At 42.0% G+C, this 26,842-nt stretch overlaps 1 protein-coding gene and 1 long non-coding RNA gene across 3 annotated transcripts; one reads left to right on the top strand and one right to left on the bottom strand.

Annotated features, from left to right (window-relative positions):
* Nucleotides 1-1,316: 1,316 nt before the first annotated feature.
* ABCC6 (ATP binding cassette subfamily C member 6) lies at nt 1,317-26,811 on the bottom strand. 2 transcript variants are annotated; one of them, XM_062635102.1, is made up of 31 exons: nt 26,678-26,811; nt 25,379-25,555; nt 24,904-25,029; nt 24,383-24,520; nt 22,583-22,708; nt 21,942-22,003; nt 21,010-21,141; nt 20,209-20,421; nt 19,311-19,488; nt 18,669-18,830; nt 17,558-17,650; nt 16,976-17,179; nt 16,221-16,367; nt 15,399-15,486; nt 15,043-15,112; nt 14,246-14,372; nt 13,629-13,805; nt 13,032-13,199; nt 11,713-11,896; nt 11,181-11,244; nt 10,537-10,657; nt 10,034-10,241; nt 8,593-8,903; nt 7,081-7,280; nt 6,528-6,654; nt 5,815-5,916; nt 4,922-5,068; nt 4,281-4,439; nt 3,875-4,041; nt 3,232-3,426; nt 1,317-2,712 (listed from the first exon to the last, which is right to left on the bottom strand). In XM_062635102.1, exons 1-31 carry the CDS (start codon nt 26,777-26,779, stop codon nt 2,604-2,606), a joined length of 4,584 nt encoding a protein of 1,527 aa, XP_062491086.1. In that variant the 5' UTR covers nt 26,780-26,811; the 3' UTR covers nt 1,317-2,603. The 2 variants fall into 2 exon arrangements, with proteins under 2 accessions (XP_062491086.1, XP_062491095.1); XM_062635111.1 differs by lacking the exons at nt 8,593-8,903; nt 10,034-10,241.
* Nucleotides 14,229-21,175, top strand: LOC134172236 (uncharacterized). Its single transcript, XR_009967880.1, has 3 exons — nt 14,229-14,360; nt 17,895-18,005; nt 21,050-21,175. It is a non-coding gene; the product is annotated as an uncharacterized LOC134172236 (long non-coding RNA).
* Nucleotides 26,812-26,842: the final 31 nt, after the last annotated feature.

The following is a 26,842-nucleotide window of genomic DNA, read 5'->3' as shown; positions in this document are numbered from 1 at the left end:
TGAGATGTTAATAAACCCTCTTTAGATTAGTGGGTTTTATTTGGGCTGAGCTAAACACAGCTGCTCTGTGTATGTTGCACTTGTGCTGCACAACAGCTATTAAAAATGAATGCTGCAAATGTGTAGATGGGGCAAGTCCAGGCGCTCTCCTCTTGAGGTCTTCTTGATATTCAGATGGCTGGAGATGTTGGGCAGGCTTTTATTTCTTAATATTAAAATTTATTCAGTGCAACTTATGAAACAGGTTCTTAGCATAGTTCTGAGCCTGCTGTAGTTACCTCCTGTGATAGTTGCAAATTTCAATCAAATAGTCTAAGAAGCACATTTGGAAAGACCCAACAGGCCTGTCCTTTTAAACAGTGCTTTCTGTTCCTTGAACTAGATTTTCAGGAGAGGATAGTATCTCCAAGCATTAACTCCTTTATATATTTTGCTTTAACCAGTTCCAGATAACTTCCTTCTGATGACTATTACTTTTCTTGTGAGACTGGAACTCCCCGTTTGCCACTTACAGTATCACTTGGACATAAAGCTGAGGACTCTGGCTAATCTGAAACATGGGGGTTTTTGTCACATGTAATTTTGGGAATCACAGAATAGTTAGGGTTGGAAAGGACCTTAAGATCATCTAGTTCCCTTTTGCCTTTTCAGCACAGCTTGACGTGTGAAAGCTGATGGTATTTTTGCTGCTCTTACCTTGTGCAAGCCAACAGCAAAACTGCGCCCTTTCTAAGATTACCAGTGTGAAAGAATGTTTTGATTATTTTCCCCTTCTGTTGCCTTCTCTCTTCATTACCAACTTAGGCACGGAAAGCAAGCATTCGGAAGATGTTTATATCAGAGATTATGGTATGCTAAAAGATGTCTGTCTCAGAATTACCCAGCAACATGGTCTTGTCTGTTTCTCTTTGACCTCAGTTAAAAAGAAAAAATATCTAACTTATCTCTACCTCACTACTTCTAGATGCTCCTGGTTTTGAGACAAACTTTTTGAGTGCTCATAACTTGCATTTGTTGTTTGAATTTTTCTTCTGTCTCTGCCCTTGAGTAAGGTTTGGAGAAAGTGATTGCCTCTTTCCTGGTGTTTGAGCAGCAGGATAGCAGCAGGCATTGGACTTTGATATCTTAGGCATTTGTTCAGCAGAAACTGCTAACTGCTCTTAACGTGGGTGAACAGCCTACAAAACAGCTCTTGGGTAAGAAACTGCTAGGTTTTGTTGGTCTGGCTTGACTCTTGCCAGTTTGAACTTTCCCATGCCCTCCCCCATTACTCCTTTTTATACTCTTCATTTACTTTAGCTTATTGAAGAGACCCATTTCAATACTTGATTCCGGTTTTATTTCAACTTTCTAGAAAATTAAGTGCTTTAACAAAAGTCACAGTAACAGCAGTATTTCACAGTGTGATTGATTGTCATGTCTTGTGATTCCTGAGGAGAGACTTGGGGACAGCTCTGACTGCAGCTCCTTGGCACTGCGGGCAGCCCAGGAAGGCTTTACTTTCAGCTGCTGCTTTGGTTTGTTAAAGCAGCATCTGGAAGATGTCCATGACAGAGGCACATGCAGGAGGTAAACTTGCATGCAACAAGAAAAACCAGGAATGAACCACCAGGCTGACAGGAGAGTGAGTCCCTGATACTTTCCCTATCTGCTGGACTGCCACGCTGCAGAGACTGGAGGAGGATGCTTCCCACCACACAAATATTCCTTGTGGCCAAATTCAATCTGGACATGGTGCTGGCATTTGCACATGCACTGCTGTGACCAACCGGCATTTGGCAGTAGGACTTCTCCAAGCCTTCAAGCAGAAGGAATGACACACTGCTCCCCACTCCCAGCCAAGTTACTCTATCCTGCATCAGAGAGCCTGTATCTAAGCTGGCTCTCTTCCTCCAGCAGTCTGTTAGTCCTCTGCACAGCATGATTTACTCAGGGCCCCTCTAAAGCTGACACAGAAAGAGATGGAGCCCATAGGCAGCCGTTCTCTCTCATGCTTGGTGGCATCCCTCTTTCTCTTCTTTACTATCCCCATGCTTGGGTGACCAGATCTAGCTGCTGCCTTGGAGTCCACATCTGTGTAAGAACAGCATTCAGGTGTGCAGTCATTAGGACATTGTCAAAAGACTAAATTTGTTCTGCCTGAAACTCAGGACAAGCTGTAAACAGTTAAGTTTCCCTGCTATCAGTTAAAGTCTTGCTTGCTGTCCATAAAACCTTGTTGGCTTTCAAAAAGAATCTGTGCAATCTTTTAAGTATGGCAGCATAGTTGGACTTCATTTATACTGTAACTGGACATGCTGTAGTCTTTTGTCTTGTTTGCTTTTATACCATAAAAGCAACAAGGTATTATAAGTTCATATTGGCTCACTTGCAACAGAGGAGTAAAGTTTTGGTATCTGGAAATATAATGAAAATGGAATTGCTAAGTTTCCTATGGAAATAACCTCCATCCCAAGTCATCCCTTTTCATCTGCTTACTGCAGTTGTAGCTCAACCAAGATTTGGTTGTGCAGTGTGTTTTAGAGTGAAACCAAAATAACAACTCAATTACGAGATGAATTATTCCTGATATGGGTGGCATTGTGGCATACTCCGTGAGTGAGTCATGCAAAGCCTGATTCTTCCATCAGTTTGTAGAACAGTCCCCTCTGAGCTATTAAGTGTTCCAGAGTATCAAATTCAGCTATCCGACCATTTTCCAAGACTAAAATCCTGTGAACATTAAAACAGAAGTGTAAGCTTGGGGACGTATCAGCAGCTATAATAAACTTCAGTTATTTCCATTGATTTCTAAAATAAATTGCTGTACTTGCTTGTTATTCAACCAAGCTTTTCAGCAGCTTTTCAGCTGGGAAACAGCTGTGGGACAGAAATAGGTTTCTGATGAGTGACTGTTCAAGAACAGAGTTTGGGGGGGGGGAGAGTTGTTTGGCAATTGAGACTGGAGTAAGATTTGTGAACATGTATTTTAGTTTCACCATTTTAAGATGACACAAGGCTGTAGTCATCCTGTCAGTGAGGGGCAAAGAGGGGTATGACACAGCATGAAATGCATCATGTGGGAATAAATTAACCTGCTGGTGCCTAGCTGACTTAAGACAAAGCTTTGAGATTTAAAGAAAAGGACAGAAATCAAATTGTTGTTATGAATACTGTGTGGTTTGTCTCATTCACACAGATTGCCTGTGTCCATCTTTCATCACTCCTTAGGTAAGTGGATGAAGGTATTACCTGTCGCAGTCCGTGATGGTGTTTATCCGGTGAGCTATTGTTAACACTGTGCTGTCTTTGAACTGAGTCCTCAGGGTGGACTGAATCTGAAGATCAGTTTCTAAATCTACTGCTGCTGTGGCCTCATCCAGAATGAGGATTTTGGCTTTCCGAAGAAGTGCTCTGGCCAGACAAACCAGCTGTTTCTGACCAGTGCTGCAAGTAAGAAGAGGGATGGTAATCTGAGTGTTTTCCCTTGGTCAGAATATGTGATTAATTTGAAAATAGTAATGAAAAGGTGATTGTTCCCTTTCCCTGAAAGGGTGATTGAGGCTGGTGGCACTGCAGGTAACAGCATGAAACAGCCTAAGTAAATGAAGGGAGTGTATTACTATAGCCCCAGGAGATCTGCACTTGGAACAGGATTCAAGTGCTTTAAGTACTTCACAAACACAAGTCACCACAATGATTAAGTATCAGAGGTCTCTCACTTGATGTCTCATGACTTGATTTCTTGTTGCTAAACAGGACAGTAATGCAGCAATTTGCTGTCTGGGTACCATTTTCTTTTTTCATGACTTGGACTCCTTGTCCCACTAGCTCCATGTTCTCCTAGACTACGGGCTAGCGCTGCCCTGCCACTGTCTTTCTGCAGATAAGGTACCTTAGGTTTTCCCCTTGGTCAGTGCACTTATGTTCCAACTGATCTGGCAAATCTGCAACAAAGTTCTTGAGCTGAGTCAGTTCCAAAGCTGTCCAGATGTCTGCATCAGTGTACTGGTTTAATGGGTCAAGATTCATTCTTAGGGAGCCAGAAAACAAGACTGGATCCTGAACACAGAGACAGTACAAACAGCTCCTGAAATGAGTTACAAAAATGAGCTCTCCAGTTTTCCCTGCTGGGTGCAAGTCTGTGGCTAATGTTACATTGAACAGGAGACTAGCGTGGCATAGAGGTTATTTCCAACTTTGAAATTTCCAAATGTCCCTCCTCTCAGAGAATCTTTAAACTTTTCTTAGGTGTTAAGACCTACAACACTGCTGAAGCATTTTGGAAATTAATTTCATACCTGGGGAATGACAGTTATCTTGGATCTAAGGTCATGGAGACCTAGTTGAGCAATATCTAGTCCGTCAATTAGGATCACTCCTTCCGCAGCTTCCACTAATCGCAGCAATCCCACAGCAAGAGTAGATTTCCCAGCTCCTGTTCTTCCAGTTATGCCAATCTGTAAAGAGCAACGGAAACCTTTTAGTTTTGATACTGAGTGTTTTCCAAAGTTGGACAGACCTATCATGTAGCTCCTCTTGGCCTTTTGAAGAGAGACAGCTTTGCATGGATGAGATCTTCAAGGCTGTTCAAGATTCACATAGTCGTTTTGTATGAAAAGGAATCTTGAAAGATTTTGATGGGAAGAGTAACTATAAGGCTTAGCAGCTAGAACAGGGCCTTGATTTAAAAAGTGAAATTCCTTTGCTGTATAACTACTAACCTTCTGAGAAATGAAACTTCACTCAGAAGAATGTTGCATGTATATATGCAACAATCCTGGAAATACTACTTCATACTAGGAGAGGTGTGCAGTGCAGTAGATGGGCTCATACTTTACCGTACCTTGATGCAGGGCAGGGACTCTATCTACCCCGTTCTGATCACTGCAAAGCACTGCTCATACTCTGTAGCTCTTCTGAGCCAAGTGGCTTTGCTTACCTTCTCTTGCCCTTTGATGATTAGATTGACATGCTTCAGTGCTAACTCCAAATTTGGCCTGTATCGCAAACTATAGTTTCTAAATTCAATTTTTCCTTCAGTGAGCCAAACCTGACCTTGAAGTTTGTCATTCAGAGTCCAGGGTGCCTAAAGAGATGAAAACAAACAGCGATGTATAAAGCTGATTTAAATTACCAAATCGAGTAGCCATACTGAAACAAGCAGCTTATGAAGACATCTGTGCCAAATTCCCCCAATCTGTTTACTGTTTTCACCAGAGAAAAAGGCCTCTAACTTTCATATTGCAAATGTTGACTTTATACAAAGATGCCAATTATCTTAAGTGAAAATGGGGATAAACATTTGTTTGCATGTCAGAGTTCTGACATTTTGAGTGGTTCAATAAAAAAAGATTTATATGGCCCTGTGAACAGGACCATGAAAGTCTCCTTTAATAGGCTCTCAGGGCAGCATATGGAGAAATAATTTTAATGATTACAGAATAGAAATGATTGCACTGGAGACTTCTAGTGGCTAAAAGGCTATCTAGCAACCATCAGTTATCAGAAGGTTGCATCTCAACTCGCACAATAAATAGTCCAAATATAGGCAGAAAATACAGCTCATTCCATGAGTGTTACCAAGTGAAGCTATTTTAATGGCAATCTAATGTTTAACTCTGAAGGAAATAATAATGATCAGAGGTTATAAAACAAATCTAGTCAGCTAGATAAAAAACAAATGCCTTTTTTTATCCCTTTCTTGAAGGGAAACATAACTGGCCTTTTAGAAGGGGAAAACTAGAGTGTTTGTCCAGGTGGAACAGGGAAGTTACTTGTTTAGTTTGCACCCATTTGGACCTCTGCTAGTAAGGACAATAGCTGATTAGCTACCTCCTTAGGAGTCCTCAAGTATTCTCTCACTCTCTCCACAGAAACAATGTTGTTCTCTATTTCTGTCCAGGAGCGCACCATCCAGTTCAGAACACCAGTTATCTAGCAAAAATAAACAGAAGCAGTAGGGCAGATAAAATAAGTCTTGACCTGTGTTTCCAAGGTACCTGATACTTTGTCTTAGTGTTTATTTATGAAGACCTCCTTATCAGCTAATTACTTCAGAAATCATCCCTTAAAAGCTAAAAAATAGCCATGGATTCCCGTGAAAGTTTGTAAAGCTGTGTTTAAAGAACCTAGCCAGTTCCCCCCATAGCTTCTTCTCAGATAGTTTCTAGAGAAGGATATGCTACTACTTGGACGCTAAAAGAAAGTGTAGCTGTTTTTTAGGCTATTGTGTACCTAGTCTACCAGCAAGACAGACACTGAAGTCCTTGCTTCAGTTGCTCAGAACATGCTGAGACTTCTGTGTGAGTTGAGGTACAGGAGGAAAAAGATGGCTGGTGCATGTGTTTATGAGGTTCATTCTCTAAGGGGCCATGTGCAACAGATGCTCTGGGTTTCAGCAATGACAGCAGGCTTTGGTAGGAGAAGGCATCTAGCAAACCACAGAAATAATTAATGACTTTTTAGAAATTAAATGGTAGCGGAAATTAAAATGCAAGCTGCTTTTGCTAAAAGGCAAGCATGGCATTATTTTAACATTGAGTTACCTGAAGAGCATAGGAAATGGAGAAGCCAGCAGTTCCTGGGCTAAGATATGTCCTGCCCATTGCTGCAAATAGTGCTGCAAACAACACGATGCCATTGCCTAGAAGCTCCAGGTTTGTAGCAAGCCACCTGCATGAGAAGGAGAGTACAAGGCTGGATGCCCTCCTCCCTTCTCCCAACAGAATCTGTGATTACTTTGCAAAACACTTGTGGAGCTCCTGGGGTACAGGATGCTCAACAAAGCTTGTCATGCTCTGGTTGCTTTTATCCAGCTACCTTGGAGCTCTAGAACGGCTACAGTCTGCCTAAACTAGTTTGCTTGTGGTCTTGTTAAGATTTTCTCCAAGGTCTTTCGGATCAGAGCAGCCAGCAAACAGTTTATCGGATGAGTTGGTTTAACATCTCTTACTCCTGGTGGTACTCATTTGTTTTGTGACCAACTGCTGATAGCTTTGTCTGCTGGGTTCTGTATATACTAGAAGCCTCGTATCTCCACTCACCAAGGCCATTAGAGTAATATATACATATATTTTTTTTCACAGTACAGATCTGTACCTGTCAGCAACTGCTCCAGGGAAGCATATTCGCTGATTCTCATCCACTAGGAAATTGCTCTTCAAAATAAACCTCTCCTGGCCCTTGTAAGCACGGATCACATTGCTCCCTTGGAAGGTTTCTGAAATGTGGGAGTAGATTGGTGACCTGCTGGCTGCCTCTATGCGTCTCAGCTGGCAGGAGGTGACAACGTAGAAGTGCTGGTACACAGGGAAGTGGAAGGGAAAGTGGTTAGAAGGCTTATGACTTCCATGGAGGTGCCCCACAGAAAATTTGGGAAGGCTTCAACAAGTGCAAAAGTACACACTATACTAGTGTTGTAAAACCTAATGTGCAGGTAAGAGATGCCCCTTAAAAGGTGAGGTAGTGATTCTGCCTGTGTTATGTCCTATCTTCATTAAGAATTACCCTGTGGTTAGTAAATTCAGAGAAGCCAGGGTACTCTGAACTCGCAAAGCCTCTATGCTCACACTGACTTTCTCCTGCAGACCAGCTCTTTGCTTGACGGAGAACTCTGTTCTTGCACCCTTACTTGCCCTTCTGTCAGTCTTAGCTGGTAAAGCATTTCAGAGCCCAATGGGGAAGCTGTATGGCATACACAGATATATTAAAAAGCAGTGTAGGAATTCTTGAGGAAAGACAAAATGCTTTTGGTCTTCATATGACTGCATTTCCATTAATGGAGACAAGGAATGTAACTCTAGGCAGGGTCTGATCTGGGTACTGGAAAAGCACAAGCCTCTTTGTGAGGTCTCTGGGATGCTTTGGAAGGCTGAGGCGATGTGGGAAGAGCCATGGACACTGCTCGTCTTCCGATGCAATTTGAGATGATGAAACTAGTTTCTGCATGTCTCCACTCCAAAGAAATAAAAGGAGGCATTTTGCAGGGTGTCGTGGTTTAAACCCAGTCAGGTAACTTGTTCACTCACTCCCCCCCTTCTTGCCCTCCCCCTACTCCCGGAGGGACGGAGAGGAGAATCAAAAAGAATGCAACTCCCACAGGTTGAGATAAGAACAGTTTAGTAACTAAGGTATAACACAAATCACTACTGCTACCACCAATGATAATAATGATAAAGGAAATAACAAGGGAAGAGAATACATCATCTCACCACCAGCCGACCGATAACTCGCCCGCCCCAGCCCGACCAAGCTCTGACCGATACCTCCTCCAACCCTGCAGTCTCCCAGCCCTTCCGGCTAACTCCCAGTCACATCCTGGGCATGACGTGCTGTGGTATGGAATACCTCTTTGGTCAGTTTGGGTCAGGTGTCCTGTCTCTGCTTCCTCCTGGCTCCCCCTCCTCCCTGGCAGAGCATGAGGCTCACAAAGTCCTTGGCCAAACCAAAACATCGCTTGTTATCAGCTCTGTTCCCGAGCTGAAAGTCAAAACACTGCACTGCACCAGCTACCAAGAAGGGGAAAAATGACTGCTACTGCTGAACCCAGGACACAGGGACATGGCTATTCTGCTTCAGCTTCTCCTGTCTATCTCTATGAGCTCCTCTTACCTGGAAAGCAGCATAAAGAAGAGTCAAGGGCACTATGGCCATTGCTGCCCACGGTGTAGCCACTATAATCACAAGGTAGATCTCCAGCAAGTTGAACAAGAATCCCAGCAAGGACTTCAGCTTGTCAGGAATGACAGAATCGATAGCATCCATTTCTCTGGAGAAGCGGTTCAGCAAGTTTCCAATGGGTGTTTGTTCAAAGAAGACCATTGGAGATCTAGCAACGTTCCTCAGCAACTGCAGAAACAGCTTCTGCGATGCTAACACGCCACCTAGAAGGACTGCTGCTGTGGAGGCAAATCTGCCAAGGGCTGCAATATCAAAAGTAATCATTATTGCTAGGTGTCCCGGTTTTGGCTGGGATAGAACTAAACCACAGAACAAACTCACCTTGGTGTTCTCCTTTGCAATATCACACTTTTCACTTAGTACTGTGAATACTGTCCTAGTGAAAGGAGCTGACTTTCTCTTTGATAGTAATTCAACCACGCCTCATAGCTGCAGTGTAAACTACCCTTTCCATAGGGTAGTTACAGTGAGGCAGAAGACCTCCTGAGTAAGCTTGATAGGGGCCATGGATTCAGCAATTTAAACATGCAGGATAAATTCTTTATTCTTCACAAAATGAGCTTGGCTAGAATTACACTGAATTACTCAGAATCTCAGATTTCCTGACTATGGATTCAGTTACACAAAAAGGTACCAAACCCTTCCCACTTGTTTCAACTTGTTCAAAAATTTTTCAATCTTTTGTCACTTGGGCTGAGATTTTTCCAGATTTAATTTCTGTCCTGAAACAAGTGATTTTTTTTTTTTTTAATTTCTTTTTTAAGAGTAACCAAAAGAACTGTGGTCATATTAAAAGAGAAAGACTTAAAGAAATGTAGAATTCCACAAGTTCCTCTTTTCCCCTCTCTTTTACACTCAGAAGACCTAAGCCAAGATTTAGTCCAGCATGGAAAAGAGCCACCATGCTTGCACTTTGATATGATTAATTTATATTGGAAGAATGGAGACAGTAAGAGGAAGAAAGACATCCAGATGTTGGATTCAAGGGGGCAGGTAAGAAAAATAAGGATGCTGTAGTTCTTCCACTGATGAATGTTTTTTAAGGGCTCAGGTCATCTAGTTTCAGCAGGAAATATAGAGGAAGACACTATTGATCATGGTCTGCTGAAAGGCACAGGAGAACACTTCTGGCATACCACAAAGTAGAATTTCAGGCAGTAACACTAGAAATATTGTTCAGATCCCTTAGAAATCCTCTCTGTGCGTCAGAGCCTGTAATTTTAGGTCCCATGCCAAACCTTTAGGGCTGGTGCCAAAAGCCTGGGAGGCTAAAAGCCCATGGGTATGAATTTGTTTATGTTCTGAGAAAACATCCTGGATATGGGAAAGGGAGATGGAAACACAGAGAGCTAGGTGAGCAAGTTAAACGAACCTTGAACGACTCCTAGTGCACCGAAGACTCCAACTCTCAGCGCTATGTGCTGTTGTGTCCCGTTGTGAATAGGGTCATCTGTCCACATGCTGAGCCAGTAACCACGAAAAAATGACACCACTTGCTGACACGTGAACAACAGCATGATGTACACACACAATGGTAAGCCTGTTGCCTTCAGGTAGGCTGCATAAATCGAAGTATGAACCTAGAGTGAAACATTTCCCTCTCATTTCCATAATGTGCTCTGCAATGTATGTGCATTATTTCTGTTTTGGTACTGGTGCTTGGATCAGGGCATCCAGAGGAGATACAGTTTGCAGAGAAGTTGCTATGTAAAATAATGCTGACATGACTGTGTCTCACTTATAGGGAAAACTTGTATAGCTCAGCTGACTTCTCTGGAGTTTAACTTAGGCAGTGAGCTGACCTGCCTGCTGTGAGCAGTCAGTAATGAACCCATGGTATGTGTCTTTGCCTTTATAGGAAGGTGCTTTGCTTACCCTGCCATGCTGAGTTTTTTCATCCTTGGTTAATCTTCCTTTGGTGGCTGCAGCAGTGGTAGAGTCTTGACTTCCAGGAGCGGTTTCTCTTCCCATAGCAGAAGATTTGACTGAATTGTCACTTAACAAAGAAAACAAAAATCCTTTCAATTTTTAGCCAAAGCAATGAGTATTTTAAAGCTGGATCTCCTTGCCCATCCACCCCTATATCTGTGCCTATTTTGAGGGCTGCAGTTTTCAGGGTCCTCCAGAGTGACCCCAAAGATTGTCCACACTTGTGACAGGGACTGGGTTCTGCCAAGCTATTAACAAGCAGAGGCTTAAAGCATTCAGTAGGCATGGCTAGTTTTAAGATGAGTCAGACCTTACAGCCTCACTGGGAAGGGAACAGCAAGCAAATGTATCAACGTGCCTTGTCTGTGAGCTCTGGAATAAACTCTGGCTCCTTGTGAAATATGGAGAAAATGTTAGTCAACCTCCACATTCGAGAGCAGTTTCTTATCTATTCTTGACCTTTGCTAGTTTGCTCTTATTATTAATTTACAGATCAATCCCAAACTTGTATTATCAGTAAGAGCCTCCACGTAGGCTTGTAGGAACTTTTGGAGCAAGTTTTTCGGTATCTGAGACAATTTCAAGCTTACCTAAAGAGCTTCTCCTGCGATGACCCATTTCTAGAGGTGATGGTGCCTTTGGTGTCTGCTATACCTGTGAAATAAATGCTTTTAAAAAAAATTGCTTTAGAATCCTGTTTTGCACTGTATAGCCTTTGAAAGAGTGGTAATACAAAGATTCATTACAAAGAATTGTTTCCAAGGCTAGAAATACCAAGGTGAGGCTTGAAGAATAGCACATGCAGTGGGTAATTCTGTTTACTGCATGGCTGTTGTCTACTAAGATGGAACTGCTTATTCAAGACCCAGTTTTAAGGTGATGAGTCAGGCTAACTTGACAAGCATACTTTTCCCCACTCAAAGTGACAGCTTACTGTGATGGAATCTTGGCTTTAAATGTCCATAAACCCCCCCAAATTTAAGAATGTCTTTTCCAGTTTTATTCTCTTTTTCCTCTTCCCAGCTGTGAGCAGCAGCAGATGCCTCTTCTCCGCCAGTATATTACTAAGGAAACAGTTGAATGATAGACCTAGGAAGAATGATAGCAACTCATTCGGGTTACCTGGAAAACCAGTGTCTGCCTTCTCTTCTGCTGTAACGTGTGAATGAAGGAATTCTGCAAAGGCCCCATTTCTCTGTAGGAGTTCTTGGTAGGAACCAATTTCTGAGATTGTTCCATCCACCAGGAAAACAATGTTATCCACTTGAGGCAAAATGTTAATGGTGTGAGTCACCAGCACACGAGTCTGAATAAAGAGGGAACAGTTACAATTGTTCTGGTGTTCCCCTCCTCACTTAAGCTGGGTCAGTCAGCTGCTTTCTGAAGAAAGACATGTATTCAGTGTCATTTTTGCTAACTGGGAGATACTTCTGTTATTCCTAGTACTTCTGACTGTCTCTTTGATGAAGCTTATCTTTGCAACATGGTTTTGAGCCCATTTTGAAAGTACAGAACTTGTGATTGGAGGGGTGAATCAACTTGCTTTGTGTCATGCACAGTGAAGAGTGAGGACAGGAGGTGAAACCTTAAGTCCCAGGCTAGCCCTTTGAGTACTGTTTAAGTCTACTACCTTTTTTTTTTTTTGCCAGTCTTTCTGTTTCAATACAATAATTACATTCTGATACTTGCGAATGATCCACATGAAGAGAAAGGTATTTGTAACCAGACATATGTGCTTTAATTGGACTTTCTATGAAAGAAATTACCTATTTTCCTTTTACAATGTGAAACTGAATCAAATATTGGTAGGCAATTTATACCATGAAGCAAACAGAGCTGCTCTTGCCTCCTTTCTCATATAACCACATTTATTATCCAGATTGCTTGACAGCAGAGAAATACCAAAGAACAACAAAATGCAACCAATGCAAAAGAGAATGGAAGTGCTTAAGATGGATTTTAATACTGAAGTTTAAGTGATGAGTATCTGGGTGATGAGAACTGTAATAGTGCCACTGAACTATTCAAAAGTGATGGGATTAGACACCACGATAAGATACAATAAGCTGGAAGAGACAAGTCAGCTCTTCCTAACTATACTAGAAATAAATCTCAGAAAGGGAATAGGATAATGTCAGTGGAGGACCAAACTATAAACTTGCTGTAGAAGTAAGGCTGGAACTAGGCATGTGGTTTGCATGAGGATAAAGACAGTCTTTCAGGAGAACTGAACTTTTCAGTCTTCCTCCTCCTAGGTGAGACTCACTGCAGGACTTCCATATGCTGTATGGACTGCAGAGGTTATCCATTTCACTGTTGCTAACAGCAGTACCTGCTGCCTGTAGCAAAAAAGTGAGTAACCCAACTTACTGGAAACGTTTTGAGGCCTTGTTAATTAGATACGTTGTACCACCTTTTAAAGATCAAGATTTATAACATACCTTGTCTTTCAGTAAGCCATTGGGTCCAATAACATGTTCAAAAATATGCTGTCCAACATGGGCATCAACAGCTGAGAGCGGATCATCGAGCAGGTAAATAGAAGCCTTCTGGTACACAGCACGGGCAAGATTCACTCTTTGCTTCTGCCCTCCAGATATATTTATTCCCTGTAAAAATATATTGAGAGTGTTTATTCCAAAGCTACAGCATATTTGCCAATTGTTGGCTCCATTTGTGCTGTTATGACTTCCTTATTTTTATATCAGTCTACCTCCCTCCTTTCCTTCCTCCTTCTATCCAAATAGTGCTTTTGAGATGCAGAGATGGATTTTCTTGAGCAACTCCACTCTCCTGCAAAAGATGATCCAAGAATGACCTGGATTTGCTGGTTTTTGTCTTAAGCATCTCTTGTATCTCTAGGTAGGTTAACTGTCAGGAGATGAGCTTCAGACCCCATTAAATCATGGCCTGACTTCTCAGAAATTACTGAGAACCTGCCTCCTCCAAGTTTAGTGCTTTTGTAGGTGTTTTGCAGGACACCCGAAGTTGTAGCTACTCATGGAAAAGCTGGCCAAAGTATCAACCTAAGCCAGTACCTTCTCTCCTATTTCACTCTTCCACCCTGCAGGGAAGCTCTCCAAATCGGGTTGCAGTGCACAAGCATCTATCACTGTATTGAACCATGTTTCATCCATCTCTTTCCCAAAGAGAATATTGTCTTCCACTGAAGCATTTTGTATCCATGCTTGCTGGGGGACATAAGCTACAGTGTCCTATAAAAATGGAAGTGGAACAATGTTAACAATCTGTTTCATAAGCTCAGCTTGACAGTGTGGGAACCTGTCTTTGAAGAAAAACTCTCCCAATTAGATTTACAGAAATCTGAAATTGGAGGGCTTTACAAAACATGAGTCTGCACTCTTACTATCTTACAGAGAAAGAAATGGAGGTGCAAGTACATGATGTGGTTTACCAGGATGCCACTTCAGTTCACTGTTAGAGTGGGAAATGGAATTTGATTCCCATTCTTAAGTGCCAGCCTAATCTGAGAAGTCTTAAGCACCTTCAGATAATTAAATGTGGACTGCTACATACTGCCTCTATTAAATTTCAGCAGTAAATGGGCTTTCATCAAGTATCTGATTCCTTGGTTAATACCTCACTATTCCTGCAGACAGCCTAGTTAGAAGCAAACACTCAGGGGAAAATTTACCTTCACACTCACGCAGCCGTCCACCTTCTCCAGCTCACCAAGTAAGGCTGACAGTAAGGAGGACTTTCCTGCACCCACCTGGCCAACCACAGCAAGCAAGGAGCCTTGGGGCATGGTAAGATCTATCCTATTGAGAAAAGATTAGTCTCTTATCACCTTTTAGATACAATTTCTGAAAAGAAAATCACCAAAATTCTTGCTATTGTTTTGTAGCAATGAAAATGTACCAACTAAACCCTCTAATTTCATACTTGAGGCCTCACTTGCACAGGGTTAGTCTTCCATCACGTTGAGATTTTGCAGCAGGAGTCACCGCTTCAAAGATGCCTCCAATCAGAAAGTCTTCATCTGCATCCCCATCTGAGTTTAAAACGCAGATCACCACTATGGAGATCGGCTAGCCCAAAGCACTGGATGCGAAACACTCCTGATCAGAACTTTTCAACACTGTTTCTTCTCTAAAATGGCAACGCCTTTTGAAATAAGCACATATAACATCTGCATTCTACTTTTTTGACTTAAATTGCTGTAATTTCATATTTGGACAAGAAAATTGTGTAAAGAAAGTAGTCTCTATATTAAGGCAGTATCCAGATACAGGAACCTTCCTATTTATGTGCTTTCAAGCATAAAAGTAAGACTATGCTCTGTCTGACTTCACAATTTTCAGAATTCAATGTTAAATACGAAGCAAACTCAGAATTCTTTAGATATTTCACACCGAGGCCCCAAGGAATTAGTTCGTTCAGCATCCACCCTGACCTACAGAACTGAGATGACTAAAGGAAGGTCTGTACCTTCTGAGACAAGGAGAAACGTCTTTGCTCCAGCAAAAAGTCCCATTTCTTATGGTGACACTTGCCTGTGCTGAAATATGAGGAGAAATAGAAAGAACACTTGTAAATGCAAAGGTAGATACAGATACACCTCTACCTATGTGACTATGTTTCAGTGTGTATTTATATTACATAAAATGAACTTTAAGTATGAAAAGGAGTTAATTACCAGATTAGATTTCATCATTAGAAATAACTGAGCCTAAGAGATAAAGTGACAGTAAGGGGCAAACATTTTTCTCTTATGACTATGGTAGGCACCCTAAGAGCGGAAGCTGATCAATGGAAGCTACTCCTCTCATAAGACAAAAACTCACCACAGTCAGAAATATTTCTGCTTGAGCTTTCAGGACTCAGTTCTTCCAGATTTAGAAAAGCTGCTAAGCGGTTTAAAGAAACTTTGGCCTGAAATGAAGATGCATAAAAAAGAGTAAGGTTTAGAACAGATAGGCAGCTAAAACCCAAAGTGAAGACTCAACTTGAAGATCCACTTAGAATGCTGATTAAGTGCTATGTTGCAGATGCTGTAGGCTTAGATGGACCAATGCAGCTCGCTCTTATGTCAACGGGCATTATTTCCACTTGGCTTAGCAAAACCCCATATTCTTCCCTGCATCTTCCCTTATGTTCACACAGTAAAAATTGGTGTTTTTTTTCCAATTCATCCTGCAGTCTTTCCAGTGATTGCTCCTATATGTGGAGAGTTATGACAGTCTTCTTGGGGTGCAAGAGGGAAATGAATTTCCAAATTTCTTACTGGACAATGACTTGCTTTTCTCTTTGACCTGCGCTAGCAGGGTTTCCACTGATCTAGCATACATTTTGCTCATCTATTCTAATTTCTATGATTAAAAACAGAACTAGAAGCACTTCTGGGATCTAATGGTGCTTATGATTGGCTCCAAAAGACCTAAGAGCTATTCCTGCTGACTATTTTGTTAATATCTGAAGCCTTTCTGAGAAAACATTACAAAGTACCTTTAGCTGTAAGTCCTTGCACTTCACTGTTTCACTGTTTCAAATAGCAATTAAATAGCTGACATTCAGAGCCCTGAGAAATCCCAACGTTCACCTGTTAATGGTGATATGTAAGAAACCCACTTATGGCCAAAGGAAAAAGAACATAGCCTGCAGTTAACCTGAACAGCAGCATTTATGGAGAATGGCAGGAAGGAGTGCGCAGTGTTGAGGATGTTGATCAATGTTATAGACACAAAGGCCTTCTGAGCATCCAGGACATGTGTGTTATCGACCAGGGTGTACACAGCAAACATGACAAATGCAATCTGAAAGGAAGCAAAGGAAAAGTAAACCATTTGCTTCAGACATGGAAGAGAATAGTTCAAGCGTGACATGCCCCTTCCTAAAGACTTTGGAACACATTTAGTTAAATCCAGGCTATCGCACATATACGCAGTACCTGTCCTGCAAGTATCATAGGCAAAGGTCTTGGATGTTGGTGACAAAACCAAGATTGATCATTTGACATTTAAGGAAGTTTTGCTGCTGCAACCAGAGCAGGGTAAAAGCACAGCCATTTCCCATTGAAAACACACATAGCTGAGCTGCAACAGCAAGTGCAAAAGTGGCCTGTGTACCTACTGACTGTGCCATGAGGTCTTCAGGTGGCTCTTGCACAGGAGGCTTAGTCTGCCTGGAACACACTGCCAGACCAGATGACTTGCCCCTGGAACTGTTATGACAGTAAATGTCTGTGTGGCTGATTCCACTGGGACTCAGCAATTCCTGTGATACCACCAGTGCTCCAGGCAGATTTTATCTTTAACTGTCCCACATGAAAAATCTGTGCAGGTAGTAGTGCAAAGAGAAATGGAAGTAACAGTGCATGTTTTATACAGGAAACATCTAGTGAAATACATAGTGAACCACTCACCAGGAAAGTTGATGAATGGAAAGAAGCTAGAGATGCTGAGAAAAGAATCTGAGAACTTTTTAGGGCCTGAAGTTCTTGCTTCCGGATACCAAGCACTTTCTCCATGAAGGTTTTCTCCCAGCCATACAGTTTGATTACTTTAATGTCACTGAGAAAGGCACTAGTGAGTTTGGCTCGCTCATCTTTATATTTCATCTGGGTCTCCTGTAACAAATATCTGAGTTTTATCATTTAATAGGTTCAATGTTTAACAATGCAATTATTCTGAAAAGAGCACCTTGATCCTGCCTATGAATCCTGAGTAAATTTCCCTGCAGTTGAGCTGTGTATACTATTTTTATTCATAATCTTCCAGGCTGGGAAATACTTTGCTTTTCTTCTTCAGAGCTTTATTTTTCTGGCAATTCATATAAACCACAGAAAAGTTGGCAAACCAGGTAAAAGGCTGAACATGCAAGAGCTTACTGTAAACTTTAAGAACATCTGCAGGCTTCAAATCCATGATAAGCATGAATAATAAATATTAAGCCATCATATAATTTAAGTCAGTAAACCACTTCATTTTTATCAAGCAAAATGTACCTGAAACTGACTCCTCTTCTTTGTGATCACAAAATTCAGAGGCAAAAGAAAAAGGAATACCACAATTGAAGTCAAGGCAGATGGTCCAAGAAGCTGCCAAGAGAGAAAATGAAAGAGGAAGAACTTCCAGTGATTACTAGAAATTACTGTTTTACATTCCCCTTGCTTACCGTCTGCCTTACTTGAATTTATGCCTAACATCCCTCATGGCTAAGGCTTTAATCTTGCTTTTGCCTTTCCTGGGAACTGTGCTCCCTAAGCACTCTGGATTGTTAACCCTCCAGCCAGGGTAAATCATGTCATCATGCTCTGCTGAATTTATTTGTTACCCTTTTAGGAACTAGAGGAGTGTTGAAAGAGATCCAGAGGCACAGCTGGCAATTCAAGTAATTTGTTCTTCCAATCTGTTCTTGGATGTTTTAAGGAGGACATCTTGTGGCTGGCCTAAGTGACCTGAAACAAAACCCAGCCTTTGCTCAAAAAACAAAACCACAACAAACTATTCTAGCAGCACAAACAACCCAGCCTGTCGGAATTTACATCAACTAGTGAGATGAAATGGTAGAATTATACTGTGCCATGTACTCTTGGGACAGGTCTTGGATACCAGGGCTCACAATGACTTACATATCAGAAATGGTTTAGTTGTATCAGATGGCTTACGTTTGCTGGAGAGGTGAGTGCTGGTATACCTAGAGAGATAAAAGTATTTTCTACACAAATGGTGTGTATACTAGCAAATAGTGTTAATTATGCTCCAGCTACATGCAACTACATGCAACTTGTAAACAATACTAGAAAAGGGATGATCCTTTTCCAACAGCCTATACCATGGTTACTAATTTTCCAGCATCATAGTATCCTGCCAGACATGAGGCACAGTCCACCCTGGGTAGCAAAGGAAGGTCTTAAAGGCTTCTGCAAACTTCCTGGTAATCATGTGTCTCTATAGGGCTCATGCTTCCATTTGGTGAGCTGCCAAAAACAGGTTCTAAGAAACAGGGCTTTATGCTGCTGAGAAAATTCTGCTCTAAGCAGAATTTTGAAAACTCATTTTTCCTTTGATACCTAGAATAGAAAGGGATTGATAAATACTGTCATAATATTTTACCTGCCACAAGAAGACAAAGCAGATGATGATCCGAATAGGAGCAAGCCAAGTCCCATTAAAATAGATAATCAGATCCATTAGCTTTTGGACATCGACAGACACCAGATTAACTATTTCACCTACTGTTGCTGCTTTCCTTGATGCATTTGACATAACTAGGATCTAGACAGGGTAAAGAAGAAATCAAAAGCACCATCAAACAGTAGCTTTGGTCCAAAAATAAAACAACTTTCTTTTCCTTATAAACAAAGGAGGAAAAAAACAAAAGCAAGGGGGAAAAATGCCAAAACCTAGGTACTGAAAACATGCTGCTGCTTGGGCTATGACTTCACTTTAAGATGAAGAATTTCCCCAACCATAATCTACACCATAAAGAAGTTTATGTTGCTTTTTCTTCTTTCCTTTTTTTTTGGCTTTTTCTTAAGGTAAGTAATAAAAAAAATAAGTAATAAAATGAGTAAGTGAAAAATAAGTAATAAAATTTTTCCCACATAGTGTTCAGAAATGAATATAGCAGAGTTACATCCCAAAAGCAGTTTCTAACAACATCTCCCCTGATACTGTTAAGAACAATGTACCGACAATATAACTAACAACACAGAGCTAGAAAAGAATGAAGATGAAAGGAAGCTACAGATTCACCTTCCTGTACACAAGCCCTGTTACTGCAGTTCTCAGTCTCAACCCCAGAACAAGGCACATGTACATGTATCGTTGTTCGAACAGAGTCTGGAGACAAGCCAAAAGGAACATGCTGAATGCATAGAAGTAGCCATGCCAGGTAGGTGCTTCTTGATCTTCAATGAACTCCAGGAAAAGGCTGCAAGACAGGAGCAAAAAATGTTGATGAATCCATGTAGAACTGATGGAATATCAGACACACAAAAAATGCAGAAATGCCAGGGGATTTTTGTGTATTCTTTCTGGCTGATATTTATCAGTAAAATAGGAGAAAAAATGGAAAAAAAACCCACTGAGTATCCTGTATTATATAATATCCTGATTTTTGACATTGAGCCATTCTTGGTTTGGAAGCAATTTCTGATCTCAACATCCTCTCAGGGGAGACCTCATTTTCAGTATTAAGGATGGCTCCTGAATTTTATGAATTTGTCAGTAATACACAAATTGAAAGCCATAATCTAAGGAAGTCATTGATATTTCCAGAACTTTTGTTAATGACTTAAAAGTGATATTGCCCTTGAAAATATACTCTAAGTCACATTGGTGTTGTACCAACACAGTCCACAAAGCACTACGTCAACTGACTAAAGGAGCTATTTAAGATGTGTAGGATGCACAGCTGTGCTCTTTAGAATTAGTCAGGGGACATGAAGCCTTAAGACTACAGCCTCTGGCTGACAGCCTGTGCAAATGATGTGGTATGAACCATCAAATAACTCACTCCTGATCAAGTAAAGTTGTCAAAAGGCTCAGTGGAGCCTGTTCTTTCCACTGCTGGAACACAGACATCTCTGTCCGAGCTTATGCACACAGCAATCTTGCACATCACAGAAATGCATTACAAATATGTGCATACCTCAGTAACTTTGGGATGGAGAACAAGAAGACATCACAAATAACTAAGCAGGCAGTGCCGAGAAGGAAATAGGTTCCAAACATGCTCCAAAACACTTTCAGTAAGGGCCAGCTCTGACTTTGCTCTGACTGCAGTAGAACTTCCATCTCTTCAGCTTCTGCTATGCCAGTTTCACTCTTCTGACCCTTTTTAAACGTAGCAGACTCAATTTTTCTAAAGAAAGGAGCAATGAGAAAACTAATTACAACTGGAGAAAGCTTGGTAATCCTGTGCTTTCGAAAACGATTAAATATCTCACACTGGGTTTCATGCCATGTCCAGTAAAAACGCTCAGAAAAAAAATGATCCCTCTCACAAAAAAATCACAATTCTGTGCTTCCAGGAATGGAGGGATGTTCTCCAGCAGATTTCAACACTTAAAATCAGACTTTGCACAAAGGAACTCACTGAGCACTCACCCACTGAAGACTTAAGATCCCCAGGTTTTCATAGAGTGTTACTTGGACCATCTTATATATGCTACCCTTTTTCTGCTTCTTGTTTAATGCACAAATAATTCAGTGGGATTGATTCTTTCAACTGCTGTATTGTCCAGATAGGAAGCACCTAGTGGAGCTTATGGTCAGAGCCTGAATTTATGCTGAAGCAGTCTGTCTAGCACTCTGTGGGGAATAGAGGGGCTTAGAACCTGTTCTGAGATCGCACACCAGCACCAGTGAACATATTTGCTTGTATCATCTAGAGGCAAGAGAGAAACTGTTCAGCTGAGCCTATGACACATTCTCTAGATCAAGTACTCACTGCTGGGTTCTGTTACGACACTTCTTCCACTCTCTCTCAGCCCAGGAAACAATTTCTTCAGAGGATTCCTCTTTCCTCACTGGCCACAAGTCATCCACCCCCAAGGACTGCTGACAGCCTTTCCAGAGGAGCCTGGAGAACACACAGACTGCTGTAACGCAAGCACAGAAGGATTTGTGGTACTTCTAACATTTTGAAAACAGATAGGCTTTAAGTTAGTGCATCATAGTGAGCACAGAGGGACCTACATATATAAAACACTACTCAGGGCTGTCCTTTCCCAGAATAAATATGAATGTTCAGGAACAGCCGTTTTGCTTCAAATCCCTATGCTATGTTCCGTGAATACAATGAGGATCTGCAAGTAAGCCCCAGTTTCTAGTCCATACTGAGAACTGGGTCTTGGGCAGTGGGGGACAAAGTTCAGTTTAATTTCCTCTGTGTCTCAGTGAAATGCATACGAGGTCTTGTCATAGCAGACATTAGACCCAAGGTATGTAATCATTTTACTTCTGATTCCTAAGCAGCAGGCTGGGCCTCACTATTTTTCCCTTGCCCAGCATTTGTTATGGGAAGGTCTGCAGGGAAGATAGGGCTGTGGTTGCTGTACAGTGATCTTTTGAGATTGTTGAGGTCTGTTTCAAGACTGGGAGGGTACTGGAAGGGTAGCTGGAAGGGGGAAGAGAATTATCTAGAATCACAAATCTATGTTTTAAACTGCTTTGAGAAAAGTAAGTTAATTCTTTATAATTTGATCTTGTGAGAATACCTTAAGTCCCCAGATAAAGAATTTAAATCCTTACTGCATAAACTAACTCAGGGGCTATTTCCTACTGGTTCTCTACACTCTCTCCTATGCTGCTTGTTTGTTTGGTTTTGAGTTTGTTGGTTTTTTTTTCTGATATTCTAACAAAACCACATCTTTTTCTTACCCAGAGAACCACCAGTATGTGATTTTGGAAAGAAAAGAGCTGCTGGCTTCTGGACACTGATTCTGATGGGAGGAAAAACATGGGTGATATTTATATACAGAAAAGGGCTTGCGTCAGATAAATGTAATTCCCTTCTGTGCTTCCCCAGAAAAAGCAATCAAAGTTACACACACCCCATTCATGATCCTGACAGTGTAAATGTATTGTGGAGGCTCAATGGGATCGGGGGATTTTGGAGAATGAGACTTTGAATAATGTCTTAGCTGGAGGAACAAAGAATATCATTCTTCATACTCCAAGACATTGATTTTCTGAATCACAGAGCTCTGTCATACTCATACCTCAAACAGAATACTGCTGCACAGGAGAGCATGGGGAAGTAATGTGAGCCCTACCTACTCATTTCAATGAAAATAAAGATGAGTATGGATAGAGGAGGGGTTTAGTTTTTCAAAACATACATTGAGAGACAGAGTACTGTTATCCAAAATTCTGCTGGTTACCTTTTAACACTGTCAACCTTTACACAGAATGATGCATCTTGTATCTCCCAGATACTCATGTTCCTGCATATCCCCATAAATTTAACTTCCTGTATGAGCAATGAATCAATGCATCATGAAAAGCTACGTTATACTTACAGGATTGTTGACAGCTTTAGAGAAGAAGGGAGGGTGATCAACTAAGCAGAATAACACAAGTTCTCCTAGCACCAGGCTAGCATAAAGGTAAGTTGTAATGTGGTGGAAACGGTCCTCCAGAAAGCCCTAAGAAACAAAATACTGTTGAGAATGCGGCAAGAACCTTCACATGAAATCAACTGAGAATGGTAACCTCTGTTCTACTAGCCATAAGCTCTGAGTTCTGGTTCAAAGCATGAGGTGCATTTTAAACTGTTGGTTATGTAGAACTACTTAAATAGATAACTCCTGAAACTGGAATATGAGAAAATGCTAAATAATGGACACATTTCTTATTTATAGTGATGGTTTTATTACAAGACTTCATAGCACTCTACTCAAGTCAGACATCCACACTGCAGCATTATTCAAGGAAACCTGGGTGCTCTAATGGGTAGAAGCTGTTGATATAATAAAACACTTGCCATGTTTTATTATAAACGATGTGTCTGAGGGGCTCCATGAAGGGTGCTGTAATTAATTTTGTGAAAGAGGGAAAGAGAAGAAAAAAATGAGGAAAAAGATCGGTTTTGGAGCTGTTTTTCGGTAGCAGGAAGTGACAAAGTGTTACTTCTACAAAAGACCTGCAGCCCAACTATCATTCAACACAGCAGGAACAAGCAAGCTCCCAGCTGTCTTTTGTTTAGTGGCCACATATTTTCCCCTATTACTTAAACATGGAGGTAACATAAGCTTTTGTCTACTCCTTGTTGTGATGGAAAGGTACAGCTGTTCACCTGAGGAAAACAGCCACTTATGATGAAGTGTCAGATATGTAAACCCAGCCAGCACAAATAAACATTCACCACAAATACCCGAATAACAAAAATGTATAATAGAGCATAGAATCATAGAACAGTTAGGGTTGGAAAGGACCTTAAGATCATCTAGTTCCAACCCCTCTGCCATGGGCAGGGACACCTCACACTAAATCATATCACCCAAGGCCTCGTCCAACCTGGTCTTGAACACCGCCAGGGATGGAGCATTCACAACCTCCCTGGGCAACCTATTCCAGTGCCTCACCACCCTAACAGGAAAGAATTTCCTTCTTATAGCCAATCTAAACTTCCCCTGTTTAAGTTTTAACCCGTTACCCGTTGTCCTATCACTACAGTCCCTAATGAAGAGTCCCTCCCCAGCATCCCTATAGGCCCCTTCAGATACTGGAAGGCTGCTATGAGGTCTCCATGCAGCCTTCTCTTCTCAAGGCTGAACAGCCCCAACTTTCTCAGCCTATTTTCATACAGGAGGTGCTCCAGTCCCCTGATCATCCTCGTGGCCCTTCTCTGGGCTTGCTCCAACAGTTCCCTGTCCTTTTTATGTTGAGGACACCAGAACTGCACACAATACTCCAGGTGAGGTCTCACAAGAGCAGAGTAAAGGGGCAGGATCACCTCCTTCGACCTGCTGGTCACGCTCCTTTTGTTGCAGCCCAGGATACGGTTGGCTTTCTGGGTTGCAAGCACACCCTGCTGGCTCATGTTCATTTTCTCATGCAAAATCTGTTGTATGGCCAGTTTTTAGTGACAGTGTTCATGTTCCTTTTGTTTTTATTTATATATGAAGTCCAACAGGCTCTCAGAAAACTACATTGTCTACATTGAAAGGGATACCACGGATGGAGATGACAAGTATCATTAATCATTTTTCTCAGCACATATTTTGAGAGGAGTTCTCCACCTCACAGTCAATGAAACAAAAGCGCCCTGTTTAGAGACTTCATATCCCTGCAGGTTAAAGATATGTGATTTCACTTACTCTTTCCAGGGTATGTTGGACTTTGGAACTAAACATCACAACTGTAGCCATGAATGAGAGCAGCCAGTAAATCAACAGGATGCCTGAAGACTGGATGCCTACCATTCTTTCTACTTGGGTAAGGAACATGGCAAGGATCTGCAGGAGAGTACAAATTTGTCCAAATAAATAGCTGGTCATGGAATGCCATTACTATCAAATTACAAATACGATAAGGAAAAATCAGATCTAGCTGAAACATTTCAAGATACTCAGAGCTTCAGTATTGTTCCTAAAAGGCTAAAACTGAAAAGCATTATGTGCAATTTTGCACTCAAGAATGTCTCTCCAGAAAGGGTATGTAATAAAATTACAAGTGGGAGGATCTAGGCTATGAAGATGCAATGACAGGAGGGGAAGATAGGCATTTAGGTTGAACAGGAATCCCATTTTACTCTAAACCAAACCACACTGCACACTGTGTTTATGCTAACAACATGATTAAGCTGGGCCACATGCAGACAAAATAAAGGAAGAATTACCATTGTGATTCCCACCACAGCAGGGCTAATGAGGAATGCTGGAGCCCGTCGAATTCCTTGGCTTATCTCCCACAGGATGAAGAAGACATTAGTAAAACACAGTATTACCAGGATGAATCCAAGGACCTGGGTCAGAAGCAGCAAACACATGTTAAAATGGACTGAAATGATGATGAGACAATCTACTGAACTGAGTGCTCCAAGTAGCCTGGGCAGTAAGACTGTAGAGGTGGAAGAGCAAGTCTGGGACAGACAGCATTACGGGAAGTAGCAGGAACCAAATGCAACTGCAGGGGAGAAGCTCTCATGTCAGCTCATCCTAAAATTTTACTTTATACTGACTGGACTTCATCTGAGTCAGTAAATGTCAAAGCAAACACAGAGATGGATCATCAGAAAAGAGCTGATCATATAGAAAAATTAAGTTCTGCAACAATGTTATAATGTTAGGATCAAACCCATCCTCCACCCTTACCATTTTGGCTTTGAAGATGTGGGACATCCTGATGTAGCCTTTGGTTTTGTGCCGAAGATACAAGTAGTAGAAAGGAAAACAGATCCAAAGATAGGCACAAGGGATCCAAGCAATGACTGTACTCTCAAAGCACCAGGTAAATCTTGGGGTGTTTGTGTACCATGTCTGGTTCCAGTCCTGTCACAGAATCAACACAGAAGTGAAACAGTAAGCCAACGTATGCAGAATTTCATGAGCGAATGCAAGTTTCGAATACTACAACTGAGATCTGCTATAATGTTAGAGGAATTTGATTTAGCGTTTCAAATGTAAAAGTCATTTGGACTCAGCAGTAGCTTTTGGAACAAATGGAAGTAGAAGGGGGGGGGAGGTTGGAAAAGTGAAAGATGCCAAAGAAAGGGTATCATGTATCATAATTAGGGAAAAAAAATTGGAAATTTAAGTTATTAAATGTGAATTGAGAAAAAGTAATTTGGGAACATAAATATTATCAGCATTTGGGAACCATCAGAGGGAATGACTGGTGAAACAGAGATTAGGATTAAAGAAGTGTCCTAGTGCATAAAGTGCATCACAACTGCATTTCCTCAGCTGTATTTATAATTCTTCAGGAATTTTTTGACTGAATAGTTAGATCTCATCTGCAAACATAATAATGTTGCAGATGAACAGGAAAGGGTGTTTTTTCTTCAGTATCTTGTAGAGATGGTTCAAGCCCTGTATGTGAAGGCGGTGATTCAAATCAAGACTAGGGCAATCACTTGATGGAAAGAGGAAGCAGGTAACAGCTCACAAATTCCTACAGGAGTTTATCAACCTTGAGGATGGCAATGCATGTGAGTCTGTACTGATAACTCATTTGAGCCCTTGGAAAGGTATTTCTGTAATGGGTCACTCAGGAAGGGGCTGATTTCAGTACTCTTGCACCAGTGCAGCTGGACTAGCTCCCACATAACTCCCATCAGATTTGCTGTAACTGACAGAGACCCAGGGATTTGGGTGAGCCCCAGGGAGGCAAAGTCCACACCAGCAACCTCTGATGCAAACACGCTTCGCTGCTCACACTGTATCTGTGCCTTACTCCATACCCCCTCAACCCCTGCTCCCGGGGGTGCTGTCCGCGGAGCGGCCCCGCTCAGGCGGAACCCGCGCACCCTGGGGTCGGGCCGGGTCTGGCCGCCGCTCGCTCCCTTCGCGGGCTGGTGGGGCCGGACCGGGCTCTGTCAGGCCTCCGTCAGGGCTCTGGCGCCGGCGGGACGGCGTCGCGGCGCCCGCTCGCTTGCTCGCTCGCTCACTCACCCAGAACCCAGCGGAGCCGCACAGCGCACCGCCAGCAGCCATCGCGCCCGCTGAGGTGGCGGGCGAGCCCTCCTCTCGGTGCCCCGGAGCGCCCCGTTCCATCCTGTCTGCGGGCGGCGGGAGCGGCCGCCAGGAGGGGACAGCCAGCCGGGCCGGCAGGGGGCA

This window comes from Pezoporus occidentalis, unplaced genomic scaffold (assembly GCF_034315485.1).
Source record: "Pezoporus occidentalis ecotype Australia unplaced genomic scaffold, CSIRO_AGI_Poc_V1 ctg113, whole genome shotgun sequence".
NCBI lineage: Eukaryota > Metazoa > Chordata > Aves > Psittaciformes > Psittacidae > Pezoporus > Pezoporus occidentalis.
This window is presented reverse-complemented; position numbering and strand designations above follow the sequence as displayed.

Bases quoted from the DNA above. Each gene is read 5' to 3' on its own strand.
- ABCC6 (XM_062635102.1), bottom strand. From the start codon at position 26,779: ATGGAACGGGGCGCTCCGGGGCACCGAGAGGAGGGCTCGCCCGCCACC. The intron at 11,897-13,031 runs GTATGTTATAAA...CTCTTTATTCAG, and splicing joins ATGGCTTACTGAAAGACAAG to ACTCGTGTGCTGGTGACTCA. The intron at 11,245-11,712 runs GTAACCCGAATG...TTTATTTCACAG, and splicing joins GGCAGACACTGGTTTTCCAG to GTATAGCAGACACCAAAGGC.